This window comes from Delphinapterus leucas, chromosome 5, assembly GCF_059928025.1.
Source record: "Delphinapterus leucas isolate spDelLeu-1000000601 "Yukka" chromosome 5, BTC_Dleu_Yukka2, whole genome shotgun sequence".
NCBI lineage: Eukaryota > Metazoa > Chordata > Mammalia > Artiodactyla > Monodontidae > Delphinapterus > Delphinapterus leucas.
Window position 1 is genome coordinate 69,369,394 of NC_143133.1, and position 22,181 is coordinate 69,391,574.

A 22,181-nucleotide genomic window follows, 5' to 3' on the forward strand; every position below is an offset into this window, starting at 1 on the left:
AAAGGAAAGAATTTGCCCCATATATGACATGGAAAGTATATAACATTAAAATGCCCACTTAGCATAGCAAGAGTATTTAAAAGAAAATTTTCATATGACCAAAAAATTTGAATGGCATGTGTATCGTGTGGAATTTGTTTTTCTCTCTAGGTCATGCTTACTGACCAAGGGATAGAGGATTCATAAATGCCCTGACCATGGATTATCTTACTTGCTCAGGTTCTCATCCCCTTTGGTCCCAACCTCAAGCCTCTGTTTTGACTGTTTCCAGTCCAGTCCTCTCCGGCTCTTTAAAGTATTGATCTCTGGCCACATCTCCAAGACTGATCTCCTGGCCCAGATTTTCTACTTTTAATCTTGTCACCAATTCTGAATTTATGTGTTAATGTCTGCTCTAATATAGTGGAGTCAGTTCTATCTGATACTCATAGCTACCTTCCTTTCTGCTCTCTGGGTTTTTATCTGCCAGATGTGAGATCATTCGTTCATACAGCTGCTTTTTCTTCAAAAGGGCTTTAGCTTTCCCACACAGACCAATAGTAATTATCCATAATCAAGAGTTGAATAGTCATAGCTTATCCAGAATAGGAGGAAAAGAATTACAAAGTGAGGGGAATTGTAACACTGTGTGAAGGTAAAATTGGCTTGTCTCAAAAGACACACATGTTTTGAATTGGGAGCATAAGTTAGACTAGTTTTTTAAACTTTAATGCACACCTTGGTATCTCCTTGAAATCTTGTTAAAATGCAGATTCTGACTTAGTAAGGAGTCAGGCCTGAGATTCTGAATTTCTAAAAAGCTCCCAAGCACAGTCTGCTGCTCCTTCTTAGGGCACAAAAGGTTTTAAGCAAACTGACACATTTCCAATGACGTTCACCCATTAATCTTCTCAGGAACTAGCTTTTCTTTAGACTCATTTTACTAACCTGTACTGGATTTAATTGTCTCCTTCCCAATTGATTGGCCCAGCAGATCATACTGATTTAACCTAGAGCCATCAGGAGCAACTTGTACAGAATCAGATGCATTGTATGTCCAAATGTAAGTGACCTCCGAGGTTGTATACGCATCTGTAGGAAATCAGGAAAAAAATCTTTTTAAGCATTTTAGTAAGAACTATCAATAACATCCAGCATCAAAGGTCGCATATTTCATAGAATTATTGTTTACTATAAAAATTGATATTTTTTAGGGCAAAAAAGTGCCTTTGAAATTTACAACTTCAGTATGAAGGGTGTGAAGCAGACCAAGAGAGACAAACATGACCACAAGAGTATTTTCACTGTAACCACTTTGAGAGATGAAGAGCAAATTTCTCTTTAGAGCCTGCAAAAATCACTGGGCCCTGAGATGGTTAAAACATCCTCCATATTCGCAAGGTACTAGATGACGGCATTACAGTAAACAGGTTATGAATGCCCAAGGCCCATTTAACCAGTTAATTTAGAAATAATAATCACTCATGAAAAACTTATGTCCATGTGAGAATAATGACATGTGTTTATTTTAGGTATTATTTTTGTAGTTAGTTTTGTAGGTTTTTCTTCAAAACGTTCACCTAGTTAAGAATTAAGTGACTTGGGCTTCCCTGGTGGCGCAGTGGTTGAGAGTCCGCCTGCCGATGAAGGGGACACGGGTTCATGCCCCGGTCCGGGAAGATCCCACATGCCGCGGAGCGGCTGGGCCCGTGAGCCATGGCCACTGAGCCTGCGCGTCCGGAGCCTGTGCTCCGCAACGGGAGAGGCCACAACAGTGAGAGGCCCGCGTACCGCAACAACAACAAAAAAGAATTAAGTGACTTAACTATCATAGTACAATGCATTTCATTAGAAGAATGAGAATTTTGCAGAATATGCAAAATAATTCAGAATGCTATAGTTTCGCAAGTTGAAAACACTTTTTAAAACCTGTTCATTTTAAAATTAATTAATGCACACAGATCTCACTGAACTATACTTGCATAGCATCCTAATTAAGCTATGGATTGGCAGGAGACAAATCACATACAGACCAAGTATAATTTTCTGATTTATTTGACCAAGGATACAGAACTAAGCAGAAGTGAGATGACTCTAACGCTGGAAGGCAGGCAGCCTATCTTGTCTCAGTACTTCTCTGGCCCTGGCATTTCCCTTGTGCCTGTAGGGGGAACAGCTGACCTCTCCATGCGGGCAGAGTCTCTCCACAGTTGAATAACCAGACAATTCCAGCTGTACTACTGTCCTTTCAAAGAACTTCTATGCACTTTTGCTCAAGGGAATGTTTAGAAATATTAGTTACTCCTGGTCCTTGAGCAAAACTCAGCATCACAGTCACATTTTCAGTTGAGGGAGAGAAAGAACCAGCAATATCTCTGCCTCTAGCTCTCCAGGACACTGGAAAAGCTCATTTACCTGCCATCTAATAGGTTTTCTAGGTTAATACCATTGTTCCGGGGTGGTTCTGGTACTTACCTTGATCTAAAGTCTGTGATCACAAATCCATTCCCACTTAAGCATTAGTTACAATAAAGTGAATGCTGTGTCTTATTCACTGTGTGGTCTTTTAATGACATACTACAGTGTTGTCTGGTTTTCAGAATGTCACTAGTAAATGTTAATATCAGTGAAATACATGTATACACCTACATCCACAAATAATTATATTATGTGAAACAGTTTTTGAAATAGCATTCTAAAAAAGTATGTATGTATGTATATCATTATACATACTTCATATCATTATATGTATATATATATATGTATTTGTTTTAATAGCAGATCTATTCCTACAGCTTGCATATGAATGAATTCAGTTACCCTAAGGTCTAAATTTTTATTAATTAATTTCAATTAGTTAATCATTGATGATTCTGCTGTTACGTATAAATAAGTAACATTAGTAATGTGTATAACTAGCAATGCATTTGCAGATCATCAAGTGGCCTTCTCTTCAATAAAATTTCAAATGACACAGAATTTAATAAACCAAAAAGACATCACATACTCCAGTTCATATTAGAAGGCCTCAGAGTACTCAGTAGTTGTGGATCTTAATAAATTATGAGGTTTTATTTTAAGCAATTATAATAATTCTACTTTTGAATTTTGACGTTTACCTTTAAACATAAATAAGAGAAGATGAAACTCTACAAACATAGGAGATATTTTAAAGAAACTAGCAAGAGACTAATGGGAGGGACTCTATCTTACTCATATCTATACTTCTTGCACCTGGCACAATGCCTGTCACGAGGAAAATGTTCTCACTTCATTCTTGCTAGATTAATCAATAAACTCATAATATTTTAATTCTGTTATTTACTGTTATGAAAGATGGAAATCTGGATAGAAGCCTAAGAATATGTTAAAGAAAATGACTGATCCTGCCCATGTCTTTTATAAAAAAGCAATTATTTACTTTCATTTTTTAGGCAGGAATGTTTTTTAGATTGGGGATCTGATGAGATAAGAGAGAGCAGAAAGTTATGCAATGCAGATAAGAGGCATTTCCTGGCCTACCAACACACATATAAACTTGGAGACCATTGTGATTTTTCAGTGAAGTATAAAAGGAGAGAAAGACAAATTTCTTTATAAATTCCATATCTAGATTAAGTTTCCATTAAATAATTTTATTTAATTTTATGCAGTAATCCATTTTGAGTCCTAATCTGTATTAAACATCAAATGCATACTGACCGATTCTTAATATTTGATAACCAAAACAATCCCCAAATCATTTTTATCCAAAAAGAAAATTTATAATTTCTTCTGGGATAATGCCCAGAATACTCTTAGATTTCCATTCAGGAAGTTTTAAATCAAATTAAACAGCAAAGAATTATAAAAAGATATGAGGCAACGGGAATAATGCAAAACGAAACTGAATTCAAAATTTAAATTAGTAGAAAAGATGCTTCTTTTATTTGAGAACAATGATAAAAAGTGCCAGAAATTCTATCATTTGTGGGGACATGAGGGAGTTTTTTAAATAAGTGAGGAGTAAATGACTAGAAGAAAAAGTCATGGCTGCTTCCGCTAAAATTTGTTATGCCAGTATTTTAAGTTTTAGGTTGGCTTGTTAGTCTATACACCATGCTCGTGTCCATACTATTAACACTATGTCTCAAGTACCTACTATTGGCAAGGATAAATGAAAGAATATACAACTTTTTTACTCAATGTGTCAGAAAATAAATATAGAGAAAACTAAATTTAAAAAATTACTTCAATAGAAAATGCCTAACAGTAAGCTCTGTGTGTTGCCTGAAACACTTCTAGATACAGAAAACCATATTCTCAAATGTACAATATTACACTACTCTGAAGATGCACTCTAAGGGATTTTAAAATTTCATTTAAAATATTTTCAGGTGTATTTATTTCAAATTCAGAATTGAGACATCATACGTCATTTATATTTGGTATCTTAATGGCACTAACTTGTCCACTGAAAAATGCCTTTCCTTCTTAGACCATTACTGCATCTTGAATAAATCCTTTCTTTGGTATGAAGGCTTTTCAGTTTTCTATTTAATGCCATTTATGCAATGCAAATGAGTTTTTCTCTGCTGCATCTGCTGCAGTTTTTCCAGCATCATGTTTACTTTGTATAACAAGATTGACTATCTTAAATAATCTTCGAAAAAGTGCCAGTATTGAAGTGATAGTTTCCGTGAAAAGAAAAAAGCGTTTATTGTTAAACAAAGGAGAGATTCTCAAAGAAAACAGAGAGCTGACACCTTTCGTAAGATTGAACAGAACAAACAAGATTGAACTTCTCATTCCACAAAATTACGGCCATCAATAAAATTAGAGGGTTTTGCATTCATATTAGCCACAATTCTTCTCTTTTCTTTCACTTGATACAGTCTGTGGGGAGAAGGCATATTATTCAGTCATACATATTTGTATCAGGTGAGAGAACTGCATTTCTATGCAAGAGAATGAAAAGGCAAAACTGCCCAGAATGGACAAAGATGAAGGTGCCAGAAAGGGCAAAGGTTTCTGAAAAGGTCAGGCTATGGAACACACTCACAAAAGAGAGAAGCTGCTTAGCTGTGTCCATGAATTTATCCTGAACCTGCCCTGAATGCCTTGTGGGCCTAGGGAGATGATTTGACCTTCCCTCTTTTCAATTATTCTGGGAGAGCTAATGCTTCTGCTTGACATATAAGATACAACCTCAGTGACCTAAAGAACAGCCAAACGCACAGAGGCTTTTCTGAAATATTTTATGTACACAGAAAGTGCCCACATGTAGCAATCGAGTTACATCATCTTCTTCAAATTTATTTTAGAAAGAAACTTTCCTTCCATTATTAGAGAGTAGAAAGGTAATTAGAGATCCAGCTTTTTTTTTTACCTATTCTCCATTGCCATTTGCAACAGGTTGATCACTACTTTAACAAATAGAATCTATCCTTAACATTTCATTCTTAGTTGAAAAAAAAGCCGTTTATTTAGCATTTTTAATGGATTAGCACTTGAAAAAGAAGGTAAATGACATAGTCCTGACCTTCAAGGAGCTCCCAGTCTACTTTTTCACATTGATAAAAACGCAGGGTGTTCTTTATTAGCAGTAAAGCAAATGACAATTAAACACAATGATTAAGATATGATATTTGAGAGTACAATAAGGCTAGCCAATTGATTACTTGAGGGAAATCAGTATGTTTTTTATTTCTGCATCTTATTGGGAAAGTATTAAGCATCCCATCATATGAGAAGAAAGTATACAATTAAGTTGTGCTGCTGCCTATCCCTGATTTTATTGACCCAAAACATGTACCTTCATCCCCATACTTACAGCTGCCAAATTTCAGAGGACATGAGTGGGCATCCATTGGAAAATCCTCCAAGTGCATTGGACACTCAGCTTGAACTGTAAGCCTAAAAGTCAAAATTCCACTCTTTGTTTACGTAAATTTGCAAGTCAAGATAAATCACTGCTTATTGTGGTCAACAGAATTAATGATGAGGTAGGACCCTCATTAGGGCATCTGATTAGGCTAATTCACATTTATATATGCTTTTGTTCTTTCACATTTAGGTGATCCTTCAGAAGACATTTGCACCTACAAAATCTGAGCTAAAGTAACAATATGTATTTAAAAATATACTTTAAGCATTTTGTACTATATGGTTAGTTAAGAAGAAGTTATGTACACATTTTTGAAGGTTATTTTCCCATTAACTTCAGTATTAACATTTGAAATCTTGAAGAAAAAAATGAAAAACAAACCTCTGTCATAAAAAGAATGCTATTTTCTCCCAACATTCCATCAATAACCATATAGCAAAATTGATATAGGAATTCAATAATGCCTCAGAGAAGCACCCTTCAAAATTATGTAAATTGTAAATGAATATCATATACTGTATATAGATACATATATATAAATATAAATATAGACATAGTTACATATATAGATATATCTCCTAGAAATACCTTGTTGAGACTGGACTATTCAAATTACAGACACAGGTTATGAATGTTAAAGAAATAGTTTTTTTGTATATACGTAATCACATTAAAGAGTAATCATAGCAAATTTGTTTTAAAGAAAATTATCAACTATTCCATTTCAGACAAAGGTAAATTATATAGAATAGGGACTAAAGTGAACTTACAGAAGAATCTCTGACAATGAGCAAAACAAATGTAACCAACAATTTAATTATAGCTTATATACTTCCAAGAGAGTATTTAAGTAGAACCCTACACAATATTTTTCCAAACCCCAAATTTCCAATCATTGTCTTAATTCACAGGACTAATTAGCGTGTAAAATCAAGGGGGATACAGCATCTATATTGCAAGATTCAGAGAGAGAAGCAGAAAGAATAGCTAACTTCCATTTTAGGCAATGGTCATTTAGCAATGAGAACTTAAAGAGTTTTTTTCTTTAAAGATCAAGACTGTATTATTGTCCCTTCTTAAATAACTTTCACAATTGAAATCCAACACTTAACATTTCATATGAAATAATACATCAAATGCTTCGAATACACATCTGTCTATATACAATGCTGATGAAAGTTATCTATGTTTTAAAGTCTTTATCAAACATTTACCTTTTAGATTATACACCATTTTATTAGATTTGTGATTGTTTTCTTTGTTATGTAATATAAGTAACTTATTTTAAAAAGATTAATTCATGAGAAGAGTTCAAATGGAACAGTGATTAGAGTCAACAACTGTATATTTCTTTCGATAATTTTTTAAGATTGAATCATCTGAACTTGATGTCACATGACATCTCTGAGGTTATAAAAGTATTTTTCTCCCTTCATAAGAAGGATTAAAATATTAAATTAAGTGAAACTTGCTTAAAAATCACTTAAAAATTTGATGGGATATTTCATGAGATATTAAAAATAAAATTATGTGCTTGTATAAAGAAAAATTTAAATCATACTATTAAAGTTGTATGTAACTAAAATATAGTATGAAAAGTAAACTGCCAAAAAAAATCAATTCTTAACAGCTAAGGCAATTTTTAAGCCTTAACACACTAAGATGAGTGTCAAACTCATAACCTTTATTTTTTAAATATCAAAGCATTTATAAAGCATATTCTGGTTACCTCAATAATCTGTTATGAAAATGTTGAACTTACTAATACTTGACAGCTAAGTTGGCTGTTTGGTTAATACACAGATTCCTCAGAATTTAATGGCAACATATCAAACCTGAACACATACCTCATTGTGTATAGCAGAGTCCCATCATCCTGGATTCGAAGAAGCTTGTTTGGCATTGTCATATTATGTGCTACTGATTTTTTCCCGTTGTGGAAGAAGGTATCTGGCGTCCAGATTTTGCTGGCCATTAAATTGTTAAGTCGAAGGATGTTCATAGGACCTTTAAATTTTAACCGTTCATCTTTCCATTTTTGTCGAAAGAAAACATCTATTGTATATTCCTGAAATATAAAATAGAATTATTTTGAAAATAATAAATGTTTTAGATACAAAGACACTATAAAATTTCAACAAAAATAATAACATAAATAGTTTAAAAAGAGAGAAAGCTATTTTGAGAAGTGAATTTTGAAAGATCATTCCTTTATCTTATCAATAAATGTTGCCACTTACAATGGGATAAAGCATGTGTATTTGCACAATTAGCTACATATTATTATGAAAAGAAAATAATAAATTTACTTTCTCTGGTGTCTTTCAGTTGAACAAGGTCTTAGGCAAACTGCTTTTCTACATTGTATAGTTTAGAACCACTCGTAAAGGGGGCATGCTTTGGCCGAGTCTGGGTGGATTGTCCCAAATCATTCATCTCAAGAATGAGTAAGAAGGCAAGCAGGCAGTCTGATTCTCAGTAGAAAAAAAAGAAGACAGGAAAAGAAACAACTATTAAATACACACACTGTGGGATCTATATGACATCTCCTGTTGCCAAAGAAACTATAAAAAAAAATCTTATTGCTTTCTTAATCCTAAAAAAATGGTGAGATGTCATACTGTTAACAAGAATGTATTGGGGAAGATGATTTCAATAAAGTTTATTTAATGAAATTGTAATAAAATACTTTGAAAAGGTATTAGAATACTTAAAATATGAATATTTTGCCAACAAACACCCTCAGGTTAAAATGTACTTTTAAATATTCATACAGACCAGCTAGTGATCAATTCCCCTATTATCATCCTCCAATACGTTAAAAGTTGTTTTATTCAATCTCTCTGTCTCTCACCCTCTCTCTCTCTTTTCTCGTTCCCCACCTCCCCTCTTTTTTCATTTTCTCTCTGTTTTTCTTAGGATAAGAGGATGTATACATTTTAGATGAGATGTACAATTCACAATTATGATCGATACTGACAATTTTTCGATATTAAAAATTTTGGTCAGTGTATGTTTGTGCAGACACTTCCATGATAAATAACTAAAATGTTCATTTATGCACCTGAGATTGGAAATTCAGAAACTGTCCTTTGTGCATAAAGCCATAACCATCACATGTTTGAAAATAAACAACTTAGCAACTGGCAATTTCACTCAACTAAAATTATGTGTTTAAAAAAGGACATTAAAAAGGCCACATACTTATGACAATAACAAATCATTTATACCAACCTTACTCAAGTAAATGAAAGTAAATGATTCCCAGCGATCCCTCAAAAGTTGAATGGATGAAGATAACAAGAAATGGCCACAGGTAATGACATATGGACAGGAAGTAAAGAGTGGCTCTGGGCTCCTAACCCTTAGAAGAAAATATCGTCATCTAATCCACCCTCACTCTCTGTGGTTTAGTCATTGTTTTTAAGTTCAATTCTATATAAGTGTAACTCAATTTTTAAAAAGAAGCTGGATTAAGAGATGAGTTTTTGCTATCTGACAAATTTTTATGCAAATGTTTCTTCCAACTGTGGTTCTCCCAAATCCAAGCCTGATGTGAACACATTGGACATTTGCTTGTTCAGGCACACTGAATATATTTTACAACTTTCTGTAAAACTTCAAATTCAATTTTTCCATTTCTATAAAATTATGAGATGTTTTATCTGTTTTCAGAAGCTCTTGCTATAGCAGCAAATATTTCCTACAGATCCATCACATAGGGAATACTCAAGGTTTCCAAACAGTAAATTACAGGTGAGCTCTTTTTAAAAAGTATTTTTAAGAATACTGTTTTTGAACCTTCGCAGTGTCCCAGGTATGCTCTGCCAACCTCTGCAGAGTGACCTATGCCTTTTTCTTCCCCTCTCCGCAACCAGGTACATTCATGTTATGCTCTGGGCAATTTTAGCAATCCGCATCCTCGCTATTCATCAGATAAAACAAGTTCCCTACTTGTCTGGGCCAAGAACTGTACTCACAGCCATGCTCCCAGTCCCTTGAACATCTGGAAGAAACAGTCAGCTGTCTGTATCTTTACTACTCATAATACAGCTTTCTATTACTAAAGATCGTATACTGCAATTATACCTTTGTTCCTCTGCCTTCTGCTAGATCTTCTAGCAGATCTTCATAAAAGGCACTATGGCTTTCATTGTGCATTATTTTACTTTGTCTTCAGAGACATAAGAGAGTGTAAAGAATACTACAAACACTTTGTAACCATCACCAGCAAGAATCACAAATATTATTGAAGCATTCTCTCTCCTGTGTATCCCTCCTCTATCACATTCCCCTACTCTATGAGGAAATACTCATCTTGAATTTGGTTTTTATCATTCCCATACATGGGCTTATGTATTTACTATATAAATGTATGTGTTCTGTGTCACATTTTTAACATTTCTATAAATGAGATCATACTGTGTATACTTTTCTGACAGATTTTTTTTAGTTACATTGTTGAGATTTATTCATAGCAATGTATCTAGTACTTTGGTTCATTTTCATTGCTACCTAGCATTACCTTGTAAGAACGTTTTACAGTATTCCTCCTTTTTCCATGTTCTTTAATATTTTTTCTATTTCCTTTGTCACTATTGTAAGCAATACTGTTATGAACATTATCAAACAATGCTTTAAGGTGTAAGAGTTACTTTAGACCAGAGGTCGGCAAACTTTTTCCATCAGGGGCCAGTTAGTAAGTGTTCTAGGCTTTGCTGGCCATACGGTCGGTATCACAACTACTCAGCTCTGCTATTGTAGTCTGACACAGATAACACTTCAATGAGTCAGAGTGTCTATACTGCAATAAATCTGTGTTTACAAGGAAAGGCGGTCAACAGGATTTTGCCCGTGGATCATGGTATATCCATCACTGTTCTAGAGTAAATGGAAAAGTGGGGATACAACATTTATTATATGTGCAATCAATAACAAGATATTGTCAAAATGAAATTGTAAGAGGTGTATACATTGTAATAAATAACAAGATACTGTCAAATCTTCAAAAATAACAAGATATTGTCAAGTTGAAATCCTAAGAGATGTATACATTTATATCCCCACTAGGTTCTCTACAACTTGGTATAGACAGAATATTTCATTTTAACCATTATGGTTGGTGTGAAATGGTTCACAGTGCTGCCATTTGGCTTTTTCTATTAACTAGTAAAATTTAACACATTTTCATATGTTTATTAAATGCTCTACTTTTTTATGGATTGTTTGCTCACGTCATTTACTCAGTTTCCTTTTAGGTTGTCCTTTTCTTATTGAGTTATAGAAATTCTTCATATTTTCTATATACAAATATTTTAGAAAAATACAGAACTCACTAAGAATTATAATAAAGATCATAAAGGTATACAAAAGACCATAAATATACCCCTGTATGTTTCTCTTAAACATGTCAAAGTTCTGCTTTTAACATTTAGGTCCTGGAATTACTGTGTATCATATGGGACACAGATCCAAATTTTTCTTTCAAATGGAAAACAACTTTCTGGTACCATTTATTGACTGGCCTATCTTTCCCCACAGCTCAGCAATGGCATTTCTTTCATGTATCTAGTGCTTATATAGGCAAGGATCTCTTTCTGTTTATATTTCAGTCGAAGACATTTTATACTTCCTATTACGGCTTTTTTCTTCTTTATGTGGGAGATATTGTGAAGTATGTTTTTATGATTCCAAATATATCGGTTTCTTTTACTTATATTTTTGTCATTTATGTTTAATTTTACTGCTTTATGATAAGAGATTATGCTCTGAAGATAGCAATAATTTTCAATGTACTTAAAATAGCTTAAGAAAAATTTTTGTTGAACCTGACCATTTCCATCTTTTAATGGTAAGACAATTCAGTCCATTTGCATTTAATGTGATTACTAATATATTGGATATGTCCCCAGGCTATTGTTTTTAGCAGTGACAAAATGATGAGGATAGATGGGATAACTTATTTGGATGTTTCATGATTAACTGATTAAAATAAATAAGAACTCTAGAAAATTATGGAAGAGGAATCATAAAAGAACACAGATACATGCACACATACACAATGAGTAGAGGGAGAGAAAAGTATCAAACTAAGAGAAAAGAAATTTTAAAAAGTATATAGAGATTAACAGTGTCAGATAGTGGTGAAAGATCTTGAACGCTTAGTAGAAAAAAAGAGTTCAGAAACCAAAATGCAATGGGTTGAGGAGTGAACAGAGCATACAAGTGGGAAAAAGTAAAGTATAATGTACTCTTTGCCACTCCTGATTTTGTAAAATCCATTAAGGGAAATCAGAGTTTAACCAGTAAAATCTAGAGGCTAACTTATACCATTTAGCTATTGCCGTGTTAAAAGACACCTAAAATGCAGTAGTTTAAAATAGCAACCATTTATTATTAGCTCATAAGACTGAAGGTCAGCTGATCTCACCTGGGCTCAGTTGATCTCAGCTGTTCTTGCTCATGCATCTGTGGGTTAGGCGGCCATTGGCTGATCTGAGCTGTTATTGTGTAGAGACACTGGGGCAACTCAGCTCTGCTCCAAGTGTCTCTCATCCTACTCCAGGGACCACTGGTCTACCCTGCACTTACATTTCTCATGATGATGGCAGAAGTACAAAAGAACAACCCCCAGTGCACAAGCCCATTTCAAGCCATTGCTTGTGTGATGTCTGTTAACAACCCATTGGCCAGAGAAAGTCACATAACTGAGTTGAGTGACAAATACTTTAGCAGGTCACCTCACTCTCAATGGGAGGGCATTATGAAGTTAATGAAAAAACATGTTGATATTGAAAGAGGTGAAGAATGGGTGCCATCATTGCAGCCTATCACACTAGCCCTCTGTGAGAGAAAAATAAAAGATTTTTGTGAATGAAATGAGATGTTTGAGAACATCTGAAGCTTCATCATGTGACTCCAATGAAAGTTACATGGGTCTAATATCGGGGGGCAGGTTGGTTATAAGTTAGTAAGTATAACTGCAATCAACTGTATTGTACCTCAATTAAGTGTGGGCCCGTGAGCAGAAGCAAGATTATCAGCTTAGAGCAGTAGCTTACAAAGTGGGGTATGTACATCCATTTGGGTGTAGGAAGAAAATATTAGAATCTTTATGTTTATATAGAATTCTTATCTAAATATAAGAAGTAAATTAAGCTTTACTAATAATATATGGAATGATATTGGCACTCTCACTATGTCCATAAGTAGTAGATGATGGTCATGCATGAAAGGCATGCTATGGGAAGAGAAGAAGCCACAACAGGGAATGGTCAAGTGATGCTGAATTCATTTGCATTCAGTGTACTGTGGTTTGTACTCAGGTGAATTTTCAAGTTATAATAACTAGTTTTGATTAAACTAACTCTAGTGAAAATAGCCAATTGGCTTAAAAATTATTGCTAAATGACACCATGGATCGAAGAAAACACTAATAATTACACAAGCACAAGTGAAAAATAAGAAAAGGGGATATCACTTCTATGCCTAATATGAGTTCTTCATTAGCCACATAAAGAATGATGAACTAATAAACTCTACAAAGAAATATGCAAAAGCAAATTCATAATTTTCAATAAGGCTACTTAAAATATGGGCTTATACCCACTACATTTAATGATGAGCTTCATCTGAAGCACATGTTGTGCCATGAAATACTGGTTAATGATAGCATAAGGACTATAAATAGTAAGTTGTTTTGAAAGTAAGTTGTAAATAGTAAGTTGTTTTGAAAACCAAGTATCCAGAACATGAAGATGAACAGCTAAACTTGGTAGATGGGTTTTTTAAAAATTGGCATGATGGTTCAGTAATCCATAGCCAATGATGCACTTCTTAAATTTGCATATCTTTTTCATCCATGGCAATTATTAAGACAATATTAAAATAATATAAATTTAGAATCAGACTTTTTTTTTTTTTTTTTTTTGCGGTACGCGGGCCTCTCACTGTTGTGGCCTCTCCCGTTGCGGAGCACAGGCTCCGGACATGCAGGCTTAGCGGCCATGGCTCATGGGCCCAGCCGCTCTGCGGTAGAATCAGACTTTTGATTGCTATATTATAAAATATTAAAGAAACATATTTAGAAATAATAAAGCACAATTTAAACATATTAAATGCTAAAATATTCTCAGGAATAGAAATCTTAAGTATGAGTAAAAATAAATCTATTTTAATAATGACACAATAATTATTCCTGAAAATAATATGTATTTTAACTTTATCTCATTCCAATTTCTGCTTTTGTGCTTCTCAGAATACCTCAATATATTAGTACAAAAGCATATAGATACAGATATATAGATATATAAACAAATAAATACAGCTGATTCACTAGTTTTTATGGTTTTGCTTTCAAGATTAAAATAACAGGGAAAGGAGACATTTCAATCAAATAATATTCACGTTATATCCGCTAAGTTACTACAGGATTTCCAGACAGATTATTTGCATGTGATTCTTTTAAATGCATATATAACACACATTCTCAGTACTTGAAAAGAATATTTTTGAAAGGTTTCTTAAAATAAAACTCAAGTCTGTCATGAGTATATACTAATATAGTAATTATTTGATTTGTGTGTTACAAGAAAATTGCCAGAAAGTACAAAACAATGCAACTTCTTCATACAAATAAGACCTAGTCCCTTGAACCAAGGTTCTAAAAGAAATAAATAATACCAAGATCAACTACAAAATCGCTCAGAGAATACACAAACAACTAAGGAGCACAATTAGAAAGAAACAAAAAAAATTCATAAGGACCTATCAGCATGCAGCTATCCTCTGTCCTGTGTATAGGACACATGAGGCTGTTAACTGAGACTGAAAAGTTGAAGAATCCGTACACTTCAAAATTTGAAAAACTCTTTATGGGAAATTTAATCCAACTTCTCCTTCTTATAGATGGGATTATAGATAAATGTAGTGACTGCCCTGTTTCCAAGCTTGTAAGGGGCAGAACCCAGACAAGGATGTGATTTCCAGCCTAATGTCTTTACTACTACTAAGTGTTATTTCCATAAAATGTATTGCTAACAGAGAAATCACTCTCTATTGCACAGTTTATTGAATAAACATGATTTCAAGGACACATTAATTTAGTGAAGACAGCATATTTTTTAGTGCCTGGCTACATTAATTATAAGTCAGTGCTTGTAGCCAATTTCTGAAGAATTAGATCTACTCACGAAAACATAACCAAATTGCAGGACTGCTCTTGGAGTGATTTCTCATTTACTTTGATTTACTGAGTGTATTTTTTTTAATTTTTAATTTAATTTAATTTAATTTTGGCCATGCTGTGCGGCCTGTGGGATCTTAGTTCCCCGACCAGGGATTGAACCAGAGCCCTCAGCAGTGAAAGCACAGAGCGCTCACCACTGGACTGCCAGGGAATTCCCTCCTGAGTGTATTTTAAAGTACCAGATTTATTTCATTATACCCTTTTGCTATTAAAGGTTAGTCTCCTCTAAGTTCCTATCAGTGTGTTTCTTCAATAATGAAGAAAAATGTGGTTTATGAAGCACGTATGTAGCAACTGAAGAAATAACACCCTGAGACTATACAAGAATGGGTAAGATCTAACACTTTCAGTTGGTACTCAAAGGGGTGTGAACCAGGAATTTAGTCCAGTATTAGCATTGCAAAAATTGCAAAAGATGAAAAGCTTAAGAACAGATCAGCAGTGTCAGTAAACCCAATTAGTGCAGTTCATAAAATCTTATTATGCAAAGACGCTCACACAAACAGACAGCAGACCACCACAGCTACTGCATGTTCCGACTATTGTGCAGGTTAGATGCCTGGGCTTTCTCTTTGGAACTAGATGCCTGGCAGGTTTACAAACAAATTAGAAACTGATACTAAAGGTTCAGATTCTAACAGTAAATTATTAAAATATATCTAATCAAAATACTTAAGATGATTAATAGAATATGTTAATTGCAATTCACTTTGATACAATTTATTATTTAAAATTCATAATAACCTTATTAAATATAGAGAACTATTCCCATTTCACATATTCATTAAAAAAAAAAAGAGGGCTTCCCTGGTGGCGCAGTGGTTGAGGGTCCGCCTGCCAATGCAGGGGATACAGGTTCGTGCCCCGGTCCGGGAAGATCCCACATGCCGCGAAGCAGCTGGGCCCGTGAGCCATGGCCGCTGAGCCTGTGCGTCCGGAGCCTGTGCTCCGCAGCGGGAGAGGCCGCAGCAGTGAGAGGCCCGCGTACCGCAAAAAAAAATAAAAGAGAGAAAGCCAAAATTTGAACTCAAACCTTATGTTTCCCAACATCATGTTCTTTCATTGTACCATATGTAAAAACAATCCTTGGAGGTGGGACATTAAAGGGAAATTTCCTTCTTTATAGACTAAAAAATAGACACTAGTCATGTATTATGGAAAGTTGCAGGCTGAGACTGAAGTTTTGGAATCTCTGTCAAAGTCTTCTTCCCACATTTAAAACTGACTCAAACACAAGATTGAGGGATAACAGCAATAATAATAAGTTGAGTAATGTGAAATAGATGTTAAGTGCATTCAATCTTAAGTCAGATAGAATAGGGTACTGGACCTTTAGCAGGTCACTTAATCTCTCTTTATTCCAGCTGACATATCTGTAAAATGGTGATAATTATACAACTTACTTCCTTTAAGGATGAAGTGATATAATACATGTAAAGTTCTTAGAAACAATTTGGACATCAAAGAAGGTAGCCTGGTATGAATCACCTTCAAAGTGTTCTTCTCCCCCCATTCCCCATACTCAAGAAGGTGGCCTGGCAAGAGAGGGACACCCAGAAGCAAAAGGGCACAAAGTAAAGTGCCAGGGGCAGGAGCTAAGTAGGATGCCACAAGAGGTCCACGAAAGAATAAACCAGCTGTGCATCTGGTGTTTTGGATAATAAAGAGGTCTTTGAGAAAAAATCACAAGTGTGCCCCATGAGAGGTCCTGTATTTATCTACTGGCCATTCAAATGTCATTGATTGCCAGGAGAGAACCACCAACAGAATAAGCTAAGTAAAAAGGAATTTCCCCCCCTTTTTATAATCTCCCTTTTTCTTGCTCCAACTCTGGAAGACCCAGAAAGAGGAGAAGAAGCGTAGATCATGGCCTCTCACCAACTGTGCACCCCTTACCTGTGACCACGGCTAAGAAAAGGAGAGAAGCTCTAAATGGCATATGAGACTGAAGTTAAAATTGGACTGGACTGGGCTCTTTGATGTGTGAAAGTGAACAGAAAGCTACAAGATGCACCCCAGATATTGCCATGATATGGCAAAAGAAGATCCAAAGAGTGAAGTGCTGCTGAGTTTGATCAGTTGAATTTCTAAAGCCTTGGAATGAAGCCCAAATGCTTTCTCACAGCCTCAAAAGCCCTGCAATGACCCCTCCCTCCCTACTTCTCTAGTCTCATGCTTAGCAATTCTCCATATATGTTGCCTATAGCAATGGTGATACTGCAGGGCCTCTGACGTGTCATGCTTCACCTCACTACCCAAACTCATTGATCTCCCTTGCAGTCTCTCTTCCCTGTCAACTCCTACATTTGGCAACTTTTACTCCACATTGAGAACAAGTACAAAGACCACCTTCTTCAATGTATCAACAGTATCTAGCTGCCCAGAACGTAGGAAAAAAGCAATAATTAGTCCATGAATAAACGAATGAGAGGAACCACTGGAAATTAAATATAGTAACAAGGATTCTGGGCCATAACAGCTCAAATGGTGCACAAGGAGAAAGGCATCAGCAGAGGCAGACGGTAGAAAAGCTCTCAGATATCTTATCTCAGTCCCCTGCATGCAATACCCTAATCCTTAAATTCACAAGTGTGAAGTGTGTATGTTTATGTGTGTGTGCGTCTGTGTAACTATATTAAACTAATCACAGTAGGCTTTTCTTTTATATGATATTTACTTTTTAAAATATATTGACACATATAAAAAAGTCAGGCTATAATAAGATCTATGATAACAGAAATCTATGTTTTAAGTTTTATTTGGAGATGCTTTTATGGTGTTTTGGGGCATTTGGCTACAACGCCGTTCATGATCTGATTCTAAGTTATTTTCTAGCTTCATCTCCCCCAAAATCTCTAAGAGTATTCTGGGCTGCAGTCACACTGAACTTTTACATTTTACTAAATTCAACAAGCTCTTTCACTTTGTGCTAAAACACTTTTCCCATTACATAGCCAGCCAGTCCTTGTTTGTCCTCCACTATCTTCTTTTCCTAGAAACCTTCTCAGATATAGATATTCTCTACCCACATCTCCTCTGCCACCATATTAATCCATAAATACTTCAATAAAAACATGACCACACTGTTTTAAAGTGGATTTTTTTTTAATCTTAGCTGTTCCCCACTACACTGTGAACAACATGGGGGCAGCAAATGGGTTATACTTAAGTATTTCAGCTCCCAACACTGTGACAGACAGAGTATGTACTTAGCAAATCTGGTTGAAAAGAACAAACACAACGCATGCCTTCTAGTAGCTCAGACGGCAGTAAAGAAGAAAAACACGTTCAGATTTTTATAATCTAGCGTGCAAAGTCATAAAAACATGTGGTAGAGCACAGGTACAAGAAGGACTGACTCTACTTGGAGTAGCCTAGAAAAACATCAGGGAAGATGAAATGGAGCTTGGCTTTGAATAAATGAAAGCTCTCCAGTTGGCCAAGGAGGAGGGTAGGCATAACAAGAACAGGGAAAAACATCTGCAAGGCCAGAGAGTTGTTAAAGATAATGGCAGGTTCCCAGAACAGTGAGAAGTTCAACGCAATCTTTAAAAATAAAAGCCTGACTGATAGTTATAATGCCTTGCAGCTACTGCCCCCCGCCTTGCCTTCTCTCCCCGACCACGCTGCTTAAAAATGTTGCCTCCACCCTTTCTCCATTTCCTCACCTCCCACATGCCTCAGCCCACTGCAATCTGGTTGCTTTTACCACAATCAACAAATATCTCCTTGTTCTAATCTAATGACACATTTAAATCCTTTTCTTGGCTTTACCATAATATATGACACCGTTGTTTTCTCCCTACTTTTGTAATGCTCTCCTGCGTTGGCACTAAAACCACAGTCTCCTGGTGTTGTAGTTAACTCTCGGGAAAATGCTCATCATGGGACCTGAGACCTCCTGTGTCTGACAATAATCTACACGTAATGGTATCTCCTGGAGAATGTATGGGAGTAACACCAGTGGTTGGTTTCTATTATTCCTCCTCAAGACATACAAGTTCTGCATAGTTTTCCCCAAAAGACGGTCCCACCCTTGTAACCTGGGGAAAGAACTTGCAACTTCTGCAATTTTTATTTTAAAAATCACTTCATATTCAGAAATCCTAGCTGTTTTTTATTTAGTTTTTACAAAAGAATGGAGGAGTGGTAAGGAATGCCCCCCCCTGAGGCAGCCAAGTGAGCTATGACTAGATATATGTAATTCCTACAAGCCTCCCTCCTGCAGAAAGGTAATGGATCGAGTCAAACTAGTTCAACTACCTTTATCTGCACTCTTTTATGGAACTATTAACCCACTCCCTGAGTGAGATTTCACTGTGGGCAAAACCTATGGGTTCATCCCATTACTAAATGAATCATACTTCCTTCAGGATACAGAATCCTACCTGGACAGAGGGCCATAAATTATACAGACCCTGACTACTGAACATTGTTGCATCTGATAAGGAGGGAAAGGCAGTGGTCTCTGGTGTTTGTTCTTAAGGATCAGAGCACAGTCTAGTCAGAGAAGGGAATGCACCTCCATTTGGACAGACATCCGTGGTTGCTCCTTCTCAGATTCCTCTGCAATCTTTTTTATCCTCTTCTAGTCTAGAGCTTCTGTCAGGGTACGATTACCATCTCATCCTAATCTCTTTCCTTGCACAAGTTCACGTATGCCTTCAACTACCATCAGATGGCTCCCAAGCCATCTGCACTCTTGAGCTCCAGGTCTATTCCTGCTACCTAGACATCTCCAGTTAAATCTCTCACAAAGACCCCAACTCAATACATCCAAAATGTAAATACTCATCCCCTAGACACCAAAACAAAAGCAAACAAAACTTTTCTTCCTGTGTTCCATATCCCAGTGAATGGTACCACCATCCACCCAATGCCCCCAAGCCTTCATCCTATACATCTCCTTCAACCTCTACTTCCAACAGATCACAAAGGCTTATCATTTCTGTCACATCTCTTAAATCTTTTCAGTTCTTTCTTTCAGGGTAGTAGTCCCTCTACCCTGACCCAGTCTACAATCATTTCTTGGCTGGCATATATCAGCTTTCAAACAATTTTTTCCTTTCCTTGTCCTCTAATATAAATTATTGGATTGCAGAAAATCTGACTCTTCACATTCCTTCTGTATTACCCCAGTCGTCCACCAATCCTATGACGGTTTTTGGCTGCCCTCAGCATAAAGTCAAATACCTCAACCCTGTTAAAAGGCAGACTGTCATGCCCCACAACAAGCAATTATGATTCCACAGATCGTAGAAGGAACCTAGAAAACCACTTTTTAAATAAATACTCCAACTGATCCCAACACAAGTGTCTATGATTCTCATTTTGAGGAACATTATTAAAAATTCTAGGAGGGTGCTGAAAAATATTGGCTGAATATTAGCTAAGTCTAATTCCTATCCTTCCAAAATATCAATAACTGTCCAGTAATCAACTTCTACATTCTGACTTGAAAGTGAGGAAACATTAACAGACGGCAACTTCTGATAAGTGCTGACAGCTTAAACTCAGTGTCAATTTTCGACCAAATATCAAGATCTAATAATTCTCTAAAGCTCCCTATGATGTTAACTACTGAACTACATAATATCCCAATAGCTTCTGGGGTTTCTAAGAGTTAATGCACTCTGTGTTTTCATAAGATAGACAAGTACTAACTAAGGGGATTGATATGATCAATAAACCAAGGTCACCACTTACCTGGCTGCCTGTTTCTTAATAGCCTAATGGTAAACTCTAGATCAGAAATCTTGAGATGACTTCAAAGTGTTCATCATTCAAGATCTAACCCTAACACTTAGCAGTGCAAGAGGTAACCATTTGGGCTGAGTTCTTAGTCTAGGTTTCAGTGCAATAGTTGGTGGCTATACCACTTATATCTGAAGAATATGCTCACACAGTGAAAATGCTTACTAGAATGGGAAAAGACCCCCTATATAGACCAAATAAAAAAGTAAAAAATACACACAGAAGAGCTATAAATTGCTTAAATGTGCAGTCAGCTACTACCAACTTTGTCAATTAGCTGCTAGTACATCCCCAAGTTTACCTTCTTACTCATGAATTTTTTAAATCTTCAAATTAAAAAAAAAAGCTGTACTTAATTGCAAGCACTGTAATTACAATCTTTAATTATAATTTAGATCTGCAACTTTCTTTGGACAATTACACTAGTTAATGATTCTGAGACAGCAGTGTGTGTGTATGTGTGTGTGTGTGTTTGCTCTTTTGCTTCTTAATTCTTTTTGCTAGGCTGCTTTTTCCTCTCAGGCTAATGTCATAACAAATCTACATCACTGACCTGCACAGGAGGACTTAGGAGTTTAAGTCTTGCTACTGAGTATGCACACTGCATAGAAATAAGGGTATTAGCTAAACTACCAAAAGTGAAATTAAATTTATTCTTTACTGTTTTCCCATTAACAAATTGCTTCTGTAAGACATGAATTAGATATCTTCATATCCACTTTTATGTATAGGTAATAATAACGTGGGTATCTTGTACCTCTGCGTCATACTAAATTTCTTTCTCTTTCGAGTCGCACATATAAGTTTCATTTCTTGACCTGGCCATCCATACTAACATATATTCAAACTTTTCCTCATTATTTGTTTTGCTTTCCAACAAAAGTAATATCAAGATTGGAAATCACTCCATGTGAGCACCGTGAGGTCCAAGTCATTTCTCTTCACAAAATGTATACATGTTTTTAAATTGAGCTCTGTCTTCCCTGATATATTTATAATATGAGGAAGTGTGTGTGTTTGTGTGTGTCTGTGTTACATGTGTATATGAATTACTCAGCTTTCATTTTCTCCTCTAGATTTGGACACATATCAAACAGCAGCTGTTGCATGGTCAAACTACCTCTTGACTCTCCCTCAAAATCCTCCTCATATCACACATTATTATGTACACCTATTATTAGTGAATTGCCTCTCAGCTCCAAGTCCACCCTCCTTTCCCCTTCTTTGTGACACAGGAGAAGGGCTCTGTAAACAGTGCTTCTTCACCAGTTCACACAATATTAGGCTTTGCCATTAGAAGGTGCTGGAGGGATACTGCCATGTCATAGCAAGGAA

General features: G+C 35.7%; 1 protein-coding gene across 1 annotated transcript in view; it reads right to left on the reverse strand.

Annotated features, from left to right (window-relative positions):
* The window catches only part of GABRA2 (gamma-aminobutyric acid type A receptor subunit alpha2), a 115,723-nt gene that overhangs the window by 38,810 nt on the left and 54,732 nt on the right, over positions 1-22,181 (reverse strand). The window contains exons 4-6 of the mRNA XM_022565004.3: positions 7,693-7,913; positions 5,792-5,874; positions 928-1,071 (exon numbers count right to left, since the gene is read on the reverse strand). Of these exons, the coding sequence (XP_022420712.2) occupies positions 928-1,071; positions 5,792-5,874; positions 7,693-7,913 (448 nt within the window). The remainder of the gene's footprint in view (positions 1-927; positions 1,072-5,791; positions 5,875-7,692; positions 7,914-22,181) is intronic.